The sequence below is a fragment of the Lissotriton helveticus genome, chromosome 1_1 (genome assembly GCF_964261635.1).
Source record: "Lissotriton helveticus chromosome 1_1, aLisHel1.1, whole genome shotgun sequence".
Taxonomy (NCBI): Eukaryota; Metazoa; Chordata; class Amphibia; order Caudata; family Salamandridae; genus Lissotriton; species Lissotriton helveticus.
The window spans coordinates 486,308,748-486,330,874 of NC_136057.1; the positions used below are offsets into that span (position 1 = coordinate 486,308,748).

A 22,127-nucleotide genomic window follows, 5' to 3' on the forward strand; every position below is an offset into this window, starting at 1 on the left:
CGCCACGCCCTTCACTCCCAAATTACAGATGGCACGTCCCTGCCCAAATATGAGGACGAGGACTGGCGGGACGCCCTGATGGCCCCACAGGACGATTGCAGTATCGGCAAGACTCTGCCTGGTCCAAGTCTATTTTCTGCTCGCCGCCTTCCTTACACCCCTGTGTCTCCACTGCACTGGGCTCTGGCCTGACGCCCACTGCCCCCGCTGCTCCCACCCCTACGCATATTTCTACCATATGGTTTGGTTGTGTACTGTGATACAGAGATATTGGGAATCTTTAACGCAAGAGATGACAGTGGTTCTGGGCTGGGAGGTGCCTCTTGATCCCATCCATGTTCTGCTGGGCGTCACCGATGGATTGGACGGCTCCAGGGTGGAGAAGCTCTTCCTCAACACGGCATTGGCGGTCGCTAAGAGTGACTTTGCTGCGCATTGGCTAGACACTGTTCCTCCCACTCTAGGACGCTGGCTCCGGGGGGTGGATTGGTGCGCTGCGCAGGAGCGGCCTCTATATGTAGCCAGGGGGTGCCCTGAGAAATTTCACCGCATGTGGGGTAAATGGGTCGGGGTACTCGATGATTGAGAAGGAGTGGTCCGCCCTTCGGATTTGTTTTTTATTTTTTATTTTTATTTTAGCAGTTTTGTATAGCGCTAGCTGGACCAAAGGGTATCAGAGCGCTTCACAACATATACAGCAAATAAAATAGTGAGCAGACTGAAAATCAAACATTCAGAATCTGATGATAGAATGTTTGTATCCAGAAGATATCATCGTCTGCGACCTTGTTGTCAGACTCGGAATTTTGGTAAAGCTAGAGTGACAGAATAGGGGGCAGTCCAGGGTCTTTCAGATCCCTCGAGTACGGTCGAGGAAGAAGTCTTTGAGGAGCCTCTTGAATTTTGAAAATGAGGAGATTGTTCTAATGTGGGGAGGAATGGAGTTCCATATTTTGGGAGCGTTACCAGCAAAAGATTTGGCTGTAGTTCTGTGCTTGCGAGATTTGGGCGGGATGAGCAGTGGAGAGCTGGAGCTCCTGAGGTTTCTGGACTGGCCTGCCCTATTGAGTTTGGCGGCCAGGTATTCTGGTTCACCTGTATGCAGGGCTTTCTGCGTGATGCAGGCTGTTCTGAAACTGGCTCGCAACTCCACTGGGAGCCATCTGAGTTCTTTGAGGGCTGGAGAGATGTGCTCAAATTTCTTAATTCCGGAGACCATTCTTGCTGCTGCGTTGAGTGTCGTCTTCAATGGGGCAAGGTGGGATTTTGCTGTCCCTGTCAAGGTCGCAATTCCATAGTCTATTCTGGAGAGGACTAGAGCCTGGGTGGCTTGTTGAAGGTCCTTGGGTGGGAGGAAGGGTTTTATTTTGTATAGTAGTTTAAGGTTGAGAAAGGCACTTTTAGCAAATCTTGAGATGTGTTTCTTCATGTCGAGTTTTGGGTCTAGGGTGATCCCTAGAGATTTCACCGAGTCTGCTAGGGAAAGGTTACCATGAGGGCATCCATGGCTTTGAGCCATTCTTTGATTTGAGGGTTATCATCTTTTTTTTTTTTAACTTTATTTTTTCAGCAAAATAAACAATACAGTCCCCCCAAAATTGGCATCAGTATAGATAGATACAGGCGTATACAGTTCACAGTCCTAGTATGGCTCCAACAGTTACAGATATAACAGGAGATGCAAGATTTAAATCCTCGGGATACAATGCTAGTATAGACACTGACAATAAGTGACTTGTGCGCAGTCAACAGGGTATTACTCCACCACCTACTCTCCCTCACCCCCTCCCACCGCCCCTTCCCCAGGTCCTGATTCCTCAGAGGAGAACAATGCTGCACTAGTTGCATCGGAGTCGCTGTCAGCCGACCCCACAGCGCACATCATACGCCATGCAAGTAAGTCCTCCGGTAACCGTTCATCTCTACGCGTATGCTGCATGTGCGTTTCTTCAGCCAATGTCCATTCCCCCACATCTCGAAGCCACAGTGTCACATCTGGCGCCCTTTGCCCCATCCAGGTAATAGCCACCCTCCTTCTAGCCAGTACCAAGAGCAGCTGTAGCATTTTATATGACAGATTCCTCTTCCTAGGTCTGGGGACCAGGGCTAACAAACAATGGAGCGGGGTTAGGTCAAGACTCAGACCTTCCGGATATGTACCACTACTACTCTCCAAAAGACTCCTACCAGTGGGCACTCCCAGGCCAAATGGAAAAATCCAGCTCCGACTGAACCACACCTAGGACAGGCATCCGATTTATCCGCAGCAATGCGGTGCAAACCAACTGGGGTTACATAAGTGCGGTGCATGAAATTAAAATGGATCAGTTTAAAAGGTGCATTACACGACACCTTCTTGGTAATCGCCCCTATCCGCTTCCGCTGTCCCGGGTCTAAGGCAACCCCTAGATCCGCCTCCCACGCCGCCCAGGACGGGGATATCGGGGGGGCCGAGTCACATCGTAATGCCGTATATAACAGCGTTATCAGTCTCCGTCCTGTGCCGGACGACAGCAGGATATTCAGAGTATGGGACACCGGGGGCGCCTCAGGAAACTGTGGCCAGGTCGCTCTTGCCATGTCCTGCAGGCCTCTATAGTGAAGGTATTGACCCCCAGTAAGACTGAAGACCTCCGTAGCTCTCTCCATGGTCACGAAGGACTCGTCTGGATACAGATCTGCCAAGGTGTCACAGCCGCCCTTACGCCATTCCCGAAATGACATGTGCTCCTCCATTAGTGTGACCAGTGCTAATATCCATACTGGTAGCTCCCTATGAAAAGGGGCCCGTCTCAGCACCCTCTCCACAACTCGTTGCCAAAGTCCCGCAGTGTGTCGGACAATGTACGGCAGCGCGTCATCCGCTCCTCTGCCACGCATTAGAGCCACTTGCAACGCCTTCTCATCCGCGCTACCAGCCAGGAGTCGCAACTCCCAATTGTCCGCCCCCGCGAACCAGCGCGCAGCAGGTAGAAGCTGGGCCGCGTAATAATATAAATCAAAGCACGGGGCTTCCAGTCCCCCCTCCTCCCAGCGTCCGACCACCGTGCGCAAGGCAACTCTGCTGCGCCTGCCCGCCCATAGCAGGGAGGTGAGCATCGTATTAAGCTTGTGCAAAATACAAGGGGGAAGAGGACAGAGGGTGTTCTGAAGGATATACAATACTCTAGGCAGCATCACCATCTTCGAGATGGCCAGCCGTCCCATGAGAGAGAGCGGAAGCGTATTCCAGAAGGCTACCGATTGTTGTAGGGAAGTAGGGACACGGTTGGCGTTCCGGGCAAGCAACTGTTCATCAGAGACTGCTACCTGGACACCCAGATAGCGGAAGGCCTCCATCTCCCACCGCAGTCCCAGGGGCGGGAAACCCACGCTGGGGTCCTCACCGCAGCCTGCAAGGGGAAAGATCAGGGACTTCTCAGGATTAAGGCGTAGCCCAGAAGCTGCACCAAAGCGCTCTAGGTGGCGTAACAGGAGCGGCAGCGACTCCCGAGGGGAGGTCAGATAGAACTGCGCATCGTCCCCGTAAAGCGAGACCAAGTGTACCCCATCTCCTACACGTATTCCCCAGGGCGCCATCTCCGCACGGAGTGACACCGCTAGGGGCTCAATCGCCAGAGCAAATAGGAGCGGAGACAGGGGACACCCCTGTCGAGTGCCCCTGCCCAACTGCCACTCCTCCGAGCGGGCCGCTCCAAGTCTGACCCTGGCTGTGGGTGCACTGTACAGAATACGGATCCAGGCGCAGAAAAGGGGCCCCACCCCCGCCAACCGGAGCACCTCCAACAGGTACCCCCAACAAACTGTATCGAAGGCTTTAGCCAGGTCTATCGAGACCAGGACCTGAGGCTCCTCCCTGTTGCGCACTTCATGTAGAACGTGGTTCAGGCGCCGGAGATTCATGGCGGTATTGCGGCCCGGGATGAACCCGCACTGATCATGATGAACTAAGCGCGCCATATGTGGCCAAGATCTTAGTAAGGATTTTCGCGTCGGTATTGATTAAAGTAATTGGCCGGTAGGCCGCGGGGTCACAGCTATCCCCACCCGGTTTCAAGAGCATGCAGACTTCACCCTGCTGCATGGTGGGCGGGAGCATGCCTCGCTCCAATGCCTCATGGTAAACCTGCTGGAGGTGAGGCGCGAGGGTATCCACAAATGCCTGGTAAAACTCCGGGGGGAAACCGTCGCCACCCGGTGTCTTAGCCCTCGGCAGGGCGGCCAACGCCACCTTGACCTCGTGAAGCGTCAGCGGAACGTCCATCTCCTCAGCATCCTCCTTAGAGAGGGCCTGAAGAGGCAAGTCACGGAGGTATGGCTGATATGATGCCTCCGTTACCAGGGGGTCGGCGGTATAGACCTTCTGTAGATGGGTACGAAGCACCACAAGGAGGTCTCGTTCCGAGTGCACCAGGTCCCCAGCGGGGTTTCTCAGTGCCACGATCCGTGCAGGGGCCGATTCCCTGCGGAGAATCCAGGCCAGCAATCGGCCCGACTTGTCCCCCTCACGGTGGAGACGTTGTCGATAGCGGCCAGGAGTGAATCTATCCAGCCGGTCCAGGATATCATGAACGCCCTCACGGGCCGTCCGTTCAGAGTCCAGGTTCAGCCCATCCGGGTCCGGTAAGGACTGGCAGCGGCTGAGGCGCTCCTCAGCACACGTGAGTTCACGGAGCAGCTGTTTGCGTACACCATATGTCAGCCCCATACATGCGCCCCGCACGACTGCCTTCAGGGCATCCCATTTGATCGCAAAAGGAACATCACCCACTCCCCAATTCAAGTCTAGATAGTTACGCAGGGACGTCTCCACATGGTCCCGGCCCACCAGATCTTGTAAAAGATCCCCTGGCATCCGCCAGGTCCTCGGACGGGAGGACCGGTCCACCCATTGTACCATACACGTCACGGGCGAGTGGTCGGATAAAAACCGGGCCTGATGCGTGACCGATAAGACAAGGGACGCACTAAGATTGGCAGCAAGGACCCTGTCGAGGCGACTATGTGTGTTGTGCGTGGGGGTATAGCAAGTGTAAATCTTCAATCCCGGGTTACTGAGGCGCCAGACATCGACAGCACCCAGATTATCCATCACCTCCCGGAGACGTGCCGTCATCCGAGGCTTCGTACCCGCGCGGGGGGGATGCCTGTCCAATAGTGGATCCAGTACACAATTAAAATCTCCAAACCAGAGGAGGGGAGCATCTAAGTCTGACACTATAAGCTCCTGCAAGCTGGTAAAGAAACCCGGGTCATCCATATTAGGTGCATAAGAGTTCACCAGCAGGAAGTCCTTCCCATCAAGCTTCACTCGTATAAGAATATATCTGCCCTCGACATCCGCCTCGACATACTGAACCGCCAGGGGAACCCCGGGCGCCACCCAAATCAGGACCCCCCTAGCATAGGTAGAGAAGGAGGAATGGAACAACTGACCCCTCCATTTCTTCGCCAACTTAAGAGCACCCTCCTCATTCATATGCGTTTCCTGCAAACACGCCACTGAAACACCATGGCGGCGAAGGAAGGACAGCACCCTGTGTCGTTTGGAGCAAGTACCCAGGCCACGCACATTCCAGGTTAAAAATTTGAATCCCATAAGCTTTGGTCCTGCCCATCCGGGCACCCAAGTTCAACCTCTGCAAGCAGCCTCCCAGGAGCGCGAACCGCAGTACACTCTATGCCAAAAACAAATCCCCCCCACAACTCACCCCAACCCCACATCGCCCCCAACCACACAACCCCTGAAAAAATCCCCCCCCTCCCCCACCCATGAGCAGGGATGGTGCAACAAGAAACCACTCTATCCCGCCTTCCCCGTGCCAACGCCATTCAAAAACAGTGGGGCTCAACACCCCGTCAGAAACAGTCCCCCCACCCCCACCCGCGAGCAAAAGGACAGCAACAACCAAAAAAGCTACCTTGCCCTCCCCCTGCCAGTGCCAGGACGTGCACAGCCACCCCATACAACCCACTCACCCCACACTCACACACAACCAACCAAAACCACCCACCCTCCCCCCCCCAACTCCCCGAGGACCCAATGTTCCAGGACAGTCTCCGGGAATGTCCATGAAAAACAGTTTCAATGCTGGGCGACGGTACTCCATAAACTCTCGGACCCAGTGTCATGTCACCCCGTCCAACGGAACATCAATCCTCTGCACAATCAACCAACCAGGGTTCCCAGCGCCGGGCAGATAGCCGTGGTCTGACAATAACCAAGAAGGGAGGCCCACCCAACCTCCGAGGGCAACAACATTTTAACAAGACAGTACCTCATGACAGAGCTCACTCAGGACGTGTTACGGAGAGGGCAGTTTCCGGGATCACCGGCGGAGCGGGGTGTGCGTCTGGGAAAGTTTCCTGCAAGGTATCCGGGACCAGCATCTCACCAGGGGCAGGCGCCTCAGGTGACTCTGGAGCGGCTTCCGCCGACGGTACTCTCACGTGAAGTGCTCCATCTTCCCCCACGGTAATCCGAGGCTCGGCAGAACCCCGAGATCCAGATCTGCGTCTCCCTCTGCCTCGTCGGCGCCTCGGGGGCCTTGTCCCCCAGGTCTCACGGGGGCCGCCTCGCTCACCAGGGGGTAGGTCGTCTCCTCGTATCTCGAGCCACTCCCACACCTCCGCCGGGGATTCGAAGAAGTGAGCGCGTCCCTGGGAGAGCACTTTGAGTTTGGCTGGGTAAAGGAGCATGTATTGGAGCTTCATGTCCCGAAGTTTCTGCTTCACTCCCAGGTAGGACTTCCGTGGTTCCTGCACCTGTTCGGTATAGTCCGGATAGATGGAAATCCGGCTATTTTCAATGGTGATGGACTCCCTTTCCCTCGCGGCCCGCAGAATACAATCACGATCTTTATAGTTCAGGATCTTTGCAATGAGGGCTCTAGGGGGGATCGCCCGGGCGTGGAGGGGGGACCAGGGCCCTGTGCGCCCTCTCAATGACAAAGACACTGGACAGGCCGGTCGGGCACAGGTGGGTTCGGATCCATGTCTCCAGGAATCGTTCAGCGTTTCCCGCCTCAAGGCGTTCCGGGACGCCCAGGACCCTGATGTTACTCCGACGGGCCCTGCCCTCCGCATCCTCAGCCCTTCTCTCCAGTGCGCGGGCAGCGGATGTCAGGTGTGTGACCGATTTTTGCAAGGAAGCCACTTCAGTCTGTAGTTGCGCGATGTTGCCCTCCGCATCCGAAACCTTGTCCGCCACCTTGCGGAGATCCGTCCGGAGGAGGTTCACATCTATCGACACAGTCTCGATCTGCCTCTCCAAGGCAGAATGGGATCCCTGGATAGCCTCCGCCCGGGAAGGCTCATGCGGGTCATCCCCCCCATCCTCCGGTCCCGTCTGCCTCGTGATCCTCTGCAACGGCAGCCGTGGAGTGGTATACTGCACAATGGTGTTGGGCTGGGAGGACTTCGCAGTCCTATCCTTGCGGGTCGTCATCGTGGCGGGCAGGACGTCAGCCCCCCCGAAGCGTCCCGGCCAGGTCACGGCGAGCCCCACCGGTCAGGTACAGGGTCCAGCGACAAAGCTAAGAAAGGACAGTTAGCAGGTGGCGGCAGGCAGACACGGTCCAGGCGGTGACTCCCACCACGAAAGAAAAAAAAGGGGGGGGGAAATGTGGACTTCAGGATGCACTCTCCGGGCCGGGTGGGAGGATCTCCGGTGATCAAGTCTAGAACAGCCAACCAACCGCTACCCCCGCAACCAGTGCAATGTTCGAGCTTCCAGGGGTAAGGCACGGGCCAGGGGCACCACAGGCCGTATGCCACTGCCACGCGGGGATGCAGCTGCCCCGGCCGCCGGGCAAGACGGTGCGTAGTCCAGAGGGTGGCACCAAGCCGTCAGGGTCCTCCGTAGGTCAGCACGGCAGACCACCGCAGGTCCCGGCCCCACCGCAGGCCCCACTTGCAAATGCCGCCACAGTCACTGTAGAGGGGGCGGAGGCCACAGACCCCACAGCCGCAAGGAAACCAGAAGTGGCGCTCCGTGCAGGCCCCAGGCCAACAGCTCCGGCCAGGCCAGCCCCGAGCCCACGGCATCCACACTGCCCCAGGACTCCAATAGTTCCGCAAAGCCCCAGGGACCAGGAAAACACTCACCCGGGGCTGCGCGCCGCAACCGGGAGCTCCGGCGCAGCGGAGGATCGATGGGGGGAGGGGCGGGCACCACAACCCCTCTCACGGGTCAGCGGGAGTCACCGGACTTCGGAGCGGCCCTCCACCAGCCTGTCTGGACACTCGCTCCTCCTCGCCAACAACCGGGGGATCAGCCGCGGACGCGATCAACCCCGGATCCGCAGGACGCCTTCTCCGAGCGGGCTGCATGCACCGCTACTCCCTCGCGCAGGCCCAGTCCGCGGTCTCGCGTAGATGCAGGCGGAGCCCCTAGATCGCCGCTTCAGTCTTCGGCGGCGTTGCCGGGTCGCCGGAGGTTCTCACTGCACTGTAGGGGTCCCAGGCTCATCAAGAGAGGATTCGGACCATCAGCACTTCTTTGGAGGGTCCAGCAAGGATCTTTAATGCAGGATTTAGTGGGTCCTCGGACGGAGCTGGTGAAGCTCACGTCCTGTCGGCCATGCTGCTTCACACAAATCCGAGGGTTATCATCTTTGTTGGAAATAAGTAGTATTTCTGTTTTATCTTGGTTCAGTTTCAAGTGATTGGTTGAGAGCCAGTCTTGTACCTCCTTGAGCGTGTTGTTTAGTTTCTGGATGTCCTCAATTAAGGTCGTTTCCAGATACAGCTCCGTGTCGTCCGCATATAGGTGAAAGGGGATGTTGGATTTTCTGAGTAGAGATGTGAGGCGTTCGATATAGATGTTGAAGAGCTCTGGGGAAGAGTACAGACCCTTGAGGAACACCGGGTGACCGGGTGGAGGTCGGATTCGAAGTTTTTGATTTTTATTCTCTGTGATCGGTTGTGGAGAAAGGAGGAGAACCGTTGAACGACTGTCTCTTGTAGACCAGCTCTTTCTTGAAGGACCCTTGGCAGTAGATTGTGGTTGACTGTATCGAATGCAGCCGATAGGTCTAGGAGGATGAGAAGGCAGCATTGATCTGAGTCGAGTGATTTGCGTAGGTCGTCTATGACGTTGAGGATTGCAGATTCAGTGCTGCATCCCTTTCTGAATCCCGGTAGTGGGGATCTAGAAGTTTGATGTTTTCAAGGTGAAGGGTTAGCTGAGGGAGAACACATCTATCCATGATTTTAGCCAAAAAAGGAAGGTTCGAGACGGTCTGTAATTGTTTAAATCTTCTGTGTCTAGACCTGGCTTCTTTAATAGTGGTGTGACTTGCCCTACCTTGAGGCAGTCTGGAACGGATCCAGAGCTCAAAGAGCTATTGAGGATCTTGCACCATATTGGAGCTAGGTCTCGCTTTAGGTCTTTGGTCAGAAGAGGCGGTAGCTGGTCCAGGGTGTGTGCTGAGGGCTTGGCTTTGGAGATTAGATTGACTATCTCTGCTTCCTGGATGGGAGTAAATGATGACCACTGTTGTGGAGATTTCATGGAAGCGTTGACATGGTTTTTGGGCGTATTGATCTCATTGAGGGAGGTGGGGGTTAAGCCCAACACTAGGTCTATCTTGACGATTTTGTCGTTAAAGAAGGTTGCGAAGCTGTCGCACCGAGCTTTGGATGCTTGAGTTAAGGGGGGTATAGGTTTGGAGGTCTGATTCCTGATGATGTTGAAAAGCTCTTTAGGCCGGTATTTTGCGTTATCTAATGCAGAGCAGACGAAAGCTGACTTTTTATTCTTGATATGATTTTTGTACATCCTGCGGGCTGCTTGGAGTATCCTGCGGGCTGCTTGGAGTTGATCAAGGTGGAGGGTTTAGGGATCATTCCTCCATGTTCTTTCTGCGGCTCTTAACCTCTTCCATGCTCATGACGAGCTGAGCTCGTCATGAGCCACCGCGCTCCGGTGCTCATGATGAGCTCAGCTCAGCTTACTAATTCTAGTAAATCAAAATGATCTGCTCATTTGTTTGCCTTCTGGAAGGCAGTCACTGCACAGTGCTGTGTAGTGTAATTTGCTGTCTCGATGTTACTGCCCCTCAGATAATAAAAAAAACTTCTAAACGCGGCAACAAAATATGCAGGAATTGAGTTGTAGGAAGCTACCTCTGTATATACTATACCAAAGTAAGGTATAGTTGCACAGAGTCCAGTGGATCCCCAGAGGCTTTACAAAGGCTAAAGTAGATAATATTAAATTCTCCCTTTTGTGGTAGTTTGGTCGAGAAGTTAGGCTTATCAGAGGGGCTGTGTTAAGCATTTGTTGTACACACTCAGGCAAGAAATGATAGCACACACACAACGAAAAAAATATATTACTTTTTGTATGTTTATTACTTATAACCAAAGATACTTAGTTGCAGCAAAATACGTTTTGTGAAGTCACAGTTTTTAAGTATAAAAAGTAGACAATTGGTGCATGGAAGGAAAACAATCATGCAATTTCACAGGTAAGTACACGACAAACAATTCCAGACTTCGTGTTTTAGGACCAGCACTGTGCAAGGGTCAGGTATATTTAGATACTACACCACCAGCGGCACTAGTGCAGCCGGGTGCAGAGGTCAACTTCGGTAGCTGGGGCTCAATATTAGTCAACGGTGACTGGGGGCACGCAAAGAGGTGCCAGTTGCAGGTAGGTAAAATCTGCGTTTGGGCTCATTCCCTGGGGGTTAGAACCAGCACTGGGGAATAGAGGGGGCACGAGGCAGCACCAAACACACACCATCAGCGGCACAGAGGCGGTATGGTGCAGAGTGCCAACACTGCGTTGGGTGCTCAATGCAAAGCAATGGAGACTGAGGATTTCCAACAAAGGCTGCAGACTTGTACCAGGAGGTGGGATGAAGGAAATCAGTGGTTCTGGAGGTAAGTTGGGATGCTGGGGACACCTGGGCACCATTGATCGGGCTCCCCAAGGCCTGGAGGCATGCGGGTCCTGGGGTGTCCTTTGAGGTCGAAAGATCCTTACCGTAGCAGGAGGCTGCAGGCGTCGTCATGGAGTCCAGGAGATGTCACTCTGGGGTAGACTCAAGCTCAGCTGGGGAACCTTCTTGGGACAAGTGGGCCACTTGGACTCTGGCCGGAGGCGTCTGGTGCAGAGGTAGGTCCGGAGGTCTGGTTGTGCGGTTCAGCAGGGCACTGAAACTGGTTTCTTTGTGGACAGGGCCGCTTTCCTCAGGAGTTCTTGCTCTTTAGGGAAGGCAGGCAGTTCTCCTAGGGTTGTGAAGGTCACTGGGCTGCAGGACGAGTTGCTTTTTGGAGCAGATTTCTTTGAGGGCTCAGACAGCCGATAGGGCTGGGGTCAAGTCAGTTGTCCTCTGGAGTCTTCACTGCTGCTCAACTCTTCGGCCCTTCTTCTTTAGGTTGTTAGGAATCTGAGAATCAAGGTTCAGGGGTGCCCCTAAATACTCAATTTAGGGCTAATACAGGTGCTGGCAGGTAGTAGCCAATTGGCTACTTACCTTTATGGTGACTACACCCTTTGTATGTCCACTCTATTTGGGGACGGGGCATACCCCTAATTCTACTGGCTAACATCCTCACAACCAATATGGAGCATTTTCAAAGGAGGTGGTCACGTCAGCTCAGGACACCTTAGGGGTGGTCCTGGCTGAGAGGGGACACACCTCTCCTTCTTACTAATTTTTCTGCTGACCTTGCTGCCAAGTGGTGCTTGGTCGGGCGAGGGTATCTCCGCTAGCTGGAGAAGCCCTGGCTAGCATAAGAAAGGAAAGGAAGCCTTTGAGGCTCACTGCCCTTTGAATGCTGTTCCTGTTTGGGGGTAGGTGTAAAGCGCCTCCACCCAGAGCTGGCTTTGTTTCTGACCCATGAGAGCACAAGGCTCTCACCTCCGGGGGTCAGTAACATGTTTCAAAGTGGCAGGCTGGTGCATACTAGTCCGCTACACTCTACCGGTTGGTTAGGTATTCAGGGGGCACCTCTGAGGTACACTCTGAGTGCATTCATTAATATCAGTGTGGGTGCATTAATCTGAGATATTTAGTACCAAATATTTTGGGATTCTGTGAAGCCATCATGGAGCTTTGGAACTCGTTCTGACAAGCTCCTAGCCCATGTACTCGGTATGGCTTCATCTTACACTTATACTGTCTAAGAATAAACTACGACCCTATAGGGGCATATCTGCTCATGCTGTTATGTCCTCACAAGAGTTACAGTACACCTTACCTCAGGGCTCTAAGGTCTGCTGTAGTGGTGACTTACCTATGCCTATGGGAGTGCTGGCAGGCCTGGCACGCAGGGAAGTGTTCCAGGTTGACTCTTGACTTTTAGTTGCACCAAAACACGCATGCTGCAGTGGCAGTGTGCATGTGTTTGGTGAGGGGTCTCTTAGGGTGGCATAATACATGCTGTAATACATGCTGTAGCCGTTAGAGACCCTCTCTGGTCATAGTGCTCTTAGTACCACTGGTACCTTTTGGAAGGGGCTTATATGTGGGCCAGAGGTGTGCCAATAGTGGAAACAAAGGTATAGTTTTAGGAAAGAACACATGCAGTGGGAACCAACTTAGCTGGGACCCAGTGCACATTCAGTCAAAGCTTCATTCAGAGTCAGGCAAAAAGTGGGGGCAACCATGCTAAAAGGAGCCCTTTCCTACATGAGTCCTTTGATTTCATGTTAAATGTTACATTTTGATTGTTCATTTTATATGTATAACATACAAATTAAGTTGAGCACGTCATCAATATACTAATAATGAATGTGCAGTTTGTTGCTAGGCTTTAGTACCCTCAATATGATGAGAAGCATACATATTTCACTGATTTGTATGTGTGTTGAAATGTGTTTCTCTTAGTGTCGCCTTCGAGACATGACCTACTCTGCTCCAATCACAGTGGATATAGAATACACCAGAGGAAGCCAGAGAATTATTCGCAATGCACTGCCAATTGGGAGGTAAGAATAGATATAGCCCCTTTGTGTTTCTAATTGTGTGCCATTTTGTTTGGCTGCAAAGAAAAGGTTGTTTACATCTAAATATGTTCTGCTTTTTAATTCACCTATAATGAATTAATAGCCTTTCAGACTTGAATGTGATAAACTTCAAATTTCACACGAATCACTGTAGTTTTAAAAAAAGTGCTACAAAGTAAACTTAGCTTGTTACCTAATCCATTACTCAATTATAACTCATTTTAAATAAGTAGTTTGAGAGTACCCTGATAAAGGCCTCAAAAAATCATGAAAATGTTATTAGACCTGCAGGTGTAGAAACTTGAATAGTCTATTCGACCTAACTGTAATGTACTTGACCCGTAAACCGGTCTCAAATTGTCTGATCCTAGGCAAATACCTTATTTTCTGGGGCCGCCTTTTTCTTCATTATCACATATCAGAGCACCATCAAATATGCAAGTTCATCATATCTGCTGTACGAAAAAACTTTTTTATTTATTTGATCGACTAAACATTTGTTCCGTGTTTAATATAAATCTGGCCCACAAATAAGGTCCACATGACCCCTGATTTGCCTCTAAGTTCACTAATAGCATTGTACTCAGGCCCGAGGCAGGAATATTTCTCAGTTCATGTTTAAAAAGTCACTTTTAATAACTATATTACTAAAGCATGATGTGGTAGTGCACGGTCATTCACAGACATTACATTTCCCTTTGAAATGGCCACAAACTTTCCCAAATGCATGCAGTTTTACTTTAAAAACTATATAGCGTATTAACAATGTTTGGCATTTGCACATCACCATGTAAAGTGTTCTGATTTGTTTTCATCTTATAAACATATTTTTTTTCATTGCAGAAGAAGATGGCCCACACCCAAGCCAATTCTTATTGCAGAATTCGCCTTGTGGTGGGGCGGGGGAATGGGGGAACATGACGAATGAGCCTTGAACACATCTGGCCATCCTTTATTTACATGTTGTGGGACAGGGAAGACATTTCACTAAATGGTTTGCCATCTCACTGCGGCATCACACATCAGTGTCACCATTGCCCCTGAGGCAAAGCTGGGAGGCAGACATGCGTCGTCCCTACACTGACAAAGAATGGGCTGCAATACTAGAAAGCACCAATCGCAACCCCCGCAACCCTCGTTTCCGCCTTGTTCAATTCTACATTTGCAGATAGCATACCTCAACCCCATACAAAATCAATAGGTACTTCCACCGCACAGATGCTGCCTGCCCAAGATGTTGTCACTGATGCTGTCTTCTTCCACATGCTGTGGGCCTGCCCGATCCTGGACATATACTGGCAGTCAGTCATCTCCGCATTATCCAACTGCACAGGGCGCACTGTGCCACACATGTGGGAATTATGTGTCCTACACCTCTTTCGTAGAAATAAACGGTAAAGTGTCACTTCCTGCTTTCTTGATCTAGGTATACTACTGGCCAAGCGATTGTTCACAAGACTGTGGAGATCACCAGAACTGCCTCACCCTGCAGACTTGCGACACTCACTACTGGTGTGTCCCAGTACTGAAAGTGTTGCATTGAGTACAGAAAACACACCGGGCCCCCGTAAAATGCCTTTAGCTGCTAATTGAGACGCTATACTGGACGATTTCCGGAACAACTGCCAATAGAACTAGAACCCCCCTGGCACCATAACCCTAACAGAGATGAGAGTAGAAGACACACGACTACTTCCTACATAACTGATGTGAAAGTGCTGAGCTTGGAGTTACGTGTTTGCCTCCCATAATAGATTTAACACCTAAAGTCCACAGTCTTGAAGATGTAAACTGCACTTACACCTGTCTTACATGAGGGCCAGGAGCATTCGAGTTGGGTCAAGATCCTCCCTTTATTACTGATTTGTCTAAATCCTTTCCCCTCCATCTCCTGTTACTCGTGAGTTAAAATGGGAATAATGTACTGCTAGTACCACACAGAGACAAACCCAAAGCATATCTACTGCCATCGCTTGCTACTCGCTATTGATATGTTTTGAAATGTTTCTGCAGTTCACTTATTCGCTATTTAAATGTTGTGTTAGAAAAAAAGCCTTTCATCTTACAGCCTTTAATTTCGCAGACTTTACACAGGCAGTTCACTTTACAAAATCGTATAAGTTCGCAGTCCGAGAAAGAAAAGTAAATGTAAGAAGACAAAATGACGTTTGACCTCTGTCTTCCAATGCAGAGCAAATGTTAGAAGATAAAAACAAGATTTAAAGGCATCTTTATTGCTCATTTGCTTTGCGATTGAACAGAACATCTTTTATTTGTCTGCTTGTCAGATTGGGCAAGTAGATTTCTCGAAGCTGGCAATGCGCATGGAGAGTTCTTTCTTTTCACTGGGGTCTTACATGCGGGTTCCGGCCAGAGGAATCTAGTGATTGTTGCCCTGGATAGGGCATATGTCATGTTAACCTGACTGCCTATTTGCAGACAGGCCAGTAAAGCCAGCTGATGCTTCAGATGTATCAATATCAACCCAGCAGTAACCCAGACTCTAAATAGAGCGGGGCAACAGCTAGTTTGGTGGGACTGGAGCATCACCGAATTACATGTGCTCCCATTCGACCGAGCTCTAAAGGAGACCAAAAGACTGTTGGTTCCTCAGATAAACTTCTCATACTATTCTGCAAAACAGGCCTTTAAGACTTTAGTCAGTCAATGAGTTATGTCTGCAGTCCTGTGTGCATATGTACCACAAGTATTACTGCCTTGACAGCCAGATCCACAGGGAGGGCCATTGTGTCTACTCAGTTCTGCAAGACATCTTGGTTTGAGTCTGCATCTCAGACCCCCAACCTTTTGATAAGTACTGCTTTGCTATCTATTCTAAAGGTGAGATACTCGATCTAACCACTGATTCCCCACCGCCGTCTCGCCTACTTGTTCTTTGGAGTGTACATCTGCACATCATATAAAGGTCCCAAGTTCTATATCGGGATGCTGTGACCAACACATTGTTTAGGCTTTTCTACGTCTCAGGATGCGAAGTAAGTGAAGAAATTGACATGTGTGCACGGGTGGCACCCAAATACAGCTTTGCTCTCTCACTTACTGGGTGGTGCGAGTTCTACATGGATGCTCATGGTGCCACAAAGAGGCACGTAGGAGTCATTACTGGGATAATTCTCTGGGTCCAATATGGTACCTGGTAATCTGTAGCTTGCACTATGCCCTAGAAGGAGTGATATTGATCTCCCCGCAGCCCCCAGGGCATGTCAACTTGTCAGGAAGATGTTTTACAATGGGAGGAAACAGAAAGAGGTGCACTCCATAGAGAAAAATAAAGAGGATTACGGATAACATCAATAGCTATGGAATGGGATGCCTTATTCAAATCCTTTAAAACCCTAGACATGCTGATCACCTAATCACCACTTGCAATGCCCCTGAGTTGGCTGGACACTATGTGGCCACCAGTAGATTATTGACGGTGTAACACCCAAATAATGCGCAATAGATATCGTATGTATATCTTTACAAAATTGGTACTACCCCGGATATTCCCATATACCATACCGTATTAAGGTTACTGTCCAAGTTTGAATCCATCAGGAGGGTACTGACAATATAACTGAGTTTGCCCATGTCCCGACTCTGAATGTTGATTGCCGACAGTGGGGGGGCGGGGATGGGAGGAAGTTTGAAGTTTACCATATTTAGGGATAATAATGTATTGTATACAAGCTCCTCACAGCACGAGTTTTGAATTCTGTACTGGTTAAATGTCTGCTATTGAACTACATTCGACATTACGCAAGATACATGTAAACAACAGAATATTTGGTCATACTGAAAGTGCAGTACCATAATCACATCTTGCATTGTATGTACTATGAAAACCCAATAAAGTTTGTGACAAAAAATAGAATGATAATGACTATATTATGCAAACACCTTTCTTTACCATAGACTTTCTAGAGTCAGTTTTTTTTTACTTGAGTAAGTTGAGTTGTCTTACAACCGTATTCATAGTTACCTAGAACTTCCTTAGATCTGTTTAGAGGTCTATATAACTTAAAGTTTACGGTTCACATTCTTATGGACTCGACTTATTTTTAAATCCATCTATATTGAATATGAAATAGAGATTTATGTAGTCCTAGGGGTTATATAAAAACACAGGCTTTTTATCATGACTTCCTAGAAGAAGCTTGTATGGGATACTATTAGGCTGAAAAAATAACTTGTGGATATGTCTGAGTGTTGTACTGTTATTTGGAATTCCGTTGGCTGTAAAAATATAATAACTGCATTCATGCTTAAATTATACTTTTTGATTATTTCTGTTTCTGTTCCAGAATGCCCATAATGCTTCGAAGTTCTAACTGTGTTCTGATGGGGAAAACTCCAGCTGAGTTTGCTAAACTTAACGAGTGCCCTTTAGATCCAGGTACAGAATTAATGTTGTGAAATGTAGTTTATTGCCGTTTAGCAATTTCATCAGTTCTATTTATTTACATTTTGAAAGGAACCTCAAAAAGATTACACAAAATTATTACTTTTGGTTTGTGTCCTTATTACTGGTTTCCATCTAACGAGCGATTTTTATTTTTTAAGATTATTAAATGCAGTGCAATTGTAGCTAAAAACAGAACATTTCTTATGCAGTTTGTAATGTCCAACCATGTACAATTATCTCCTCCACTCTGACCAGTGCGGGAAATCCTCCAGTAAGTGCCTTGTTATTTGTATTTTTTTTTTTTGGAGTGCATAGGAACACAAATGGATGTAACATATAACACAATTGCTCATTTCTTTTTCCATTGTGTTTTGAAATTAAATAACAAAACACACAAGATGATGGACGGAATGTTGCACAATGGCAAAACATTCACCCCCAGTCACAGATCTGGGTTTAATCCATTGTTATTTTGCTCACCAAGCCACCCCAGTTCAGACATATGCAAATCAGTCTTGACCCTGTGCCTCATGGGAACAGTCCAGACCGAACTGCCAAGCCATGTCTTCCCTGGACAGGAATCAAGCATCCTTTGCCCGGTTTCTGGCTATCAGCCTTCATCAGCCAGTATAGCTTGACTCCAGTGGCTTAGTGAATTTAAATAAGGCATAATTCCACCAATTAGTATGCAATTGTAAAAATGGGCCATCCAATGTTCTAAATTTGCTTGACTTGCATGAAGTGAGTCTTCATTTAATAACAGGGCACTTTACTGCTCATTGTATAGTACTATAAAATTCTGTTCACTCAAGTTTGGTGTGAAATGAAATTGTACAGTCTCAATTTAAAGATTGAGATGATTAGGAACAATTCACCCATAATTTACGCGAGCAAATTTTCGCACCTCGGCAACTATGTTCCTGCTTTTCATGATTGTAATCAAGTGAGTAACTGCGTAAGAACAGCATAGCTCTTGGTTCTGTAGGGTGCTTCAGGATGCAGGCTTGAATCGTGGTTCCAAGTCAGAAATATCGGAAGACATTAAGTGAGTTCATGTTGCCTAGTGCTTTAAACTTGGATAGAGTCCGGGTGCACATCACTCCTATGATTGAGCTAGCTGGAGATGTGCCTCTGGTTCTGATGTCAGTATATGTGTGACAGTGTGTAATATTTACTAAGAGACATTCAGGTAAGTACAGTATTGTGTCTCCAACACGTCCATACACTTCCGAAGTCTTGGGAGGAGGCTGGACAAATATTTATTTTAGACATGTGGATCCATATCCCCTCTCTCATAATCAAAATGAAGAACATATTCTGCTTGTCATTATTGTAACAGGTCTGATTTTAGATAGCCTGGAGGTCCTTCAAGCCTCTGTGCTTCTTGGTTCAATTTTTTGTAGTTCTGACAAATACATCTTTTAGGAGTCCTTTGATGTATGCACTTATTAAGCTGCTGCTTTAAAAGTTCTTCACATCTCTCCTCCACCAATGAATGTCCAGATATTCTACAAGTGGGGGTAGGTTGCTTGGAGAACTTTTCAATGAATCCTACTTACTTCTCTTAAAGCTACAACTTAAGACACCTGGCTCATAAAGTACACTTTTTACAAGTGGCTTAGCACTGTTTAGTTCGCAGCATAACATTTCTTAAGTTCTTGTTATCTGCAATATGTCTTCAGACTCACATTTTTTTTAATTTTCAGTATTTTTATCTTAACTTCATGCCACAATATTTATTGCTAGCTTGTTTTGACTTTAGTGAGGCTTGTGAATCATAACGCCTTGTCTAGTATTGTCTATGACCGCATTCATTTGAAAAACCTTTAAAACCCATTCACTTTACTATGCCTTTTCTACTGATTTCCTTGTTTTTATTTGGGCAACCTCATGAAGGTGTTTTTTATCACCTTAAATGCTCTGAAGGCCTGGCATGTGGCACGTTACAGATGTAGAAATAAAATCAGTGATTGGTTTGCCAAATTTAGCATTTGTTTTTAAACTTTTTCCTAGTTTCCTAGTTCGGTTTATGCTTTATACTTACACATATGTAGATATTTTGTAAACACTTGCTCATTCCTTTATCTTCAGACAAGTGATGATTATGGTTAAAATGATTATGACTCCCCATGCATGTATAGCATTTTGTTGCAGAATGTATGCATTACCTCGAATCACTATCAAGGCTGCATACCCATCCAATAGCGATTGTCCAACCTGACTGCCCTTTCCAAGTGCATTGTAGGATAGGTGTGGGTTTGTAGTGTGGCTTTTGTTGGAAGCATTGTGTATAGTGTGTGAGGTTAGAGAAATGGCTCCTCAAGTTGAGACAAACATTTTGTTTTTCTTAATCATCAGTTCGTGCAGAACAGTGGGAGTTAAGGCGCTGTTGAGCATGCCATGAGAGCTGAAATTTGTTTGTTTTGATGAGTTTGTATAAAAGGGAGCATCCGATATGGGTTGATGCAGGGAAAGATCTTTTTGGTTGGACCTTGTTTCCTTAGAATAGGTTTATGTTGCGGATCATGAGGTCTTTAGGATGCATTTTAATACTAGGGAGTATTTGATGATAGCTCCTGTTGGAACAGGAGTTCTGGTATAAACAAGGATGTCCTTGGATAGGTGTGCTGGTCGTGGGTATGTTGGTGAATCTGCTGCGCCTCAAGCCATGATGAGATTGGTAAGATTGTTGCTAGAAAGGTAGTTGAATGTGAAAAATCATGGTTATTTTTATGAGAAAGATTTGAGAGCTGGTGTGGGTTTGAATTTGGTTTTTTTCTTCTTTGTTTTTCGAGTTAAGGCAGTTTTTCAGATATTTGACTATTGAGATGAAATGATTTGCTAGTGTCTTGGGTAGTTTTTGGAAGTAAATGGCTCTGGATGCAATGCATTTATGCTTGTTAAATCAGGAAGTTATTCTGAAAAATGTATTTGACGTCAACTAACTCATGGGATGTGACCGGAGAATGAGTCTTTTTTTCTTTCTTTTTTGATAGTATCGATTTGTAATTAGGAGTATCCTTGGAGCAGATGATTGTAATTTGTCATTATGGTATTTGTTTTTTCTAGTGTCTCTCCAGCATTCTGGCTTCTGTTTTTAGTGGTGTGTATGTGTCAGCCTACTTGCTTTTTGCTGGCGTTTTATATTTGAGCATTACCTGAATGAGATAATGTTGTCGAGGGCAGTTGGGTGCCACACGTGGAACTGTTTGGCTGTTGTCCCGGCGATAGTAAGAAGTAGAGATGAAAGGGTAAGTAGAGCTAGTTTCTTTTGAGAACTTTTGTGAATTTTGGGGATTTTAAAATTTGATTGGATTGTATTTGGAAGGATGGACGGAAAGGTGAAGTGGAAGTACATAATGTGACGGTCTGTCAAAAGGGTGTCAAGCAAAAAGTCAGTGATGCCAGGCTTATACAATGAAGGTCTGTAAATCAGTAAGAAAAAACATGTAATGATAGGAGATGTATGCATAAGGATTCACATTGTAAGGCAGTGAATGTTGTATGATTGTGGTTGGAAGAAAGTTTTTGAAGACCATGGGATGTGAGGCTGTATATAGAGGGTGAAGAAGAGAGATTAAAGGGAGGGTTGAAGGAATAGTAGCGTGACGGTTACATTCCTACATACAGAGCAGTGCCTTCACATAGATGGTCAGAGAGGGTTGGGAGAGGTAAATAGGTTAGTAGCAGAGCTAATGGAGATCCTACAAAGCTCGTATAAGATTAAAATGACATATGGTAACACCGGAGATTTTTATCACCAACCTTATCTGTACAAATATGTTCGATTTCCTGACATGTCTTTCATTAGGTGTGGAACCACAAAACAATACATAAGTTGAAATAATATTAGTGCATCAGCCCGAGAATTAATAACCACGAAACTACATACAGTTGAGATGAAGCCTTTTAGACCGTTTGATTCTGACTGCACAGCTGCTCGCATACAGTTAAAGGCTGCCATTCACACTAATCTTAGATACCCGTCAGAGGTTAAACAAGCCTGCAGCAACTTCAAAGCTGTTTTGATGGTGCGTAAGGCCAAATCTGAAGGAGACACATTAGTGATAGATTCCTTACCTTAGAATTACCCCCAGACGTCAGACTGGATCTAGAAAGTTTTCGTCAGAAAGTACCCCTGCGTGTCAGAAGTGGCGTAGTGCAGCTCCGTGTACGTTGTAGGCGTTGTGATCGCCGGGATGACGTTGCGGCAGCTACTTAGACGCCGCCCTCGGGCGCTGACGTCAGTTCTTTCTTTTTCCGCGCCAGCAAGCGCAGATCCGGAGATAGCATTACCTCCAGTCAATTTTTGACCGAGTTTTTTGGGACTTTTGTATCTGTCTTTTTGAGTCTTTGACTCCTGGTGTTATAGGGATGTCCGGTTTCAAGTCTTGCGAGGTTTGTCTCTGCATGATGTCAGTGACGAACCCGCACCACGAGTATCTCTATTGCCTGGGGCACAACCACAATCTCACGTCGTGCCCTGACTACCGGGCCATGGCTCCCAAAACTTTGCGAGAACTGTCCCGAAAGTTGCTTGAGGCCTGGGAGTCGGCTCCGGGTCGTTCAAGGTCCTGGTCCCGTGGGAGGTCGAGGGACCGGTCGTGGAGCCGCCACCATCGTTCAACGAAGTCTTCGCACTTGGGGTCAGGTAAGACGAAGCACAATAAGTCGAAGAAGTGGCGTCGCTCTTTGCCTTCCCTTAGCCTGTCACGTGACATGGCTGAGGTTGCGGGTGGTGCCACTCCGTGGCTCCGA

The 22,127-nt window shown here is 48.4% G+C and overlaps 1 protein-coding gene across 1 annotated transcript in view; it reads left to right on the top strand.

Annotated features, from left to right (window-relative positions):
* Positions 1–22,127, top strand: part of POLR3B (RNA polymerase III subunit B) — a 943,591-nt gene that overhangs the window by 324,076 nt on the left and 597,388 nt on the right. The window contains exons 6-7 of the mRNA XM_078673925.1: positions 12,843–12,943; positions 17,269–17,360. Coding sequence (XP_078530051.1) covers positions 12,843–12,943; positions 17,269–17,360 — 193 coding nt within the window. The remainder of the gene's footprint in view (positions 1–12,842; positions 12,944–17,268; positions 17,361–22,127) is intronic.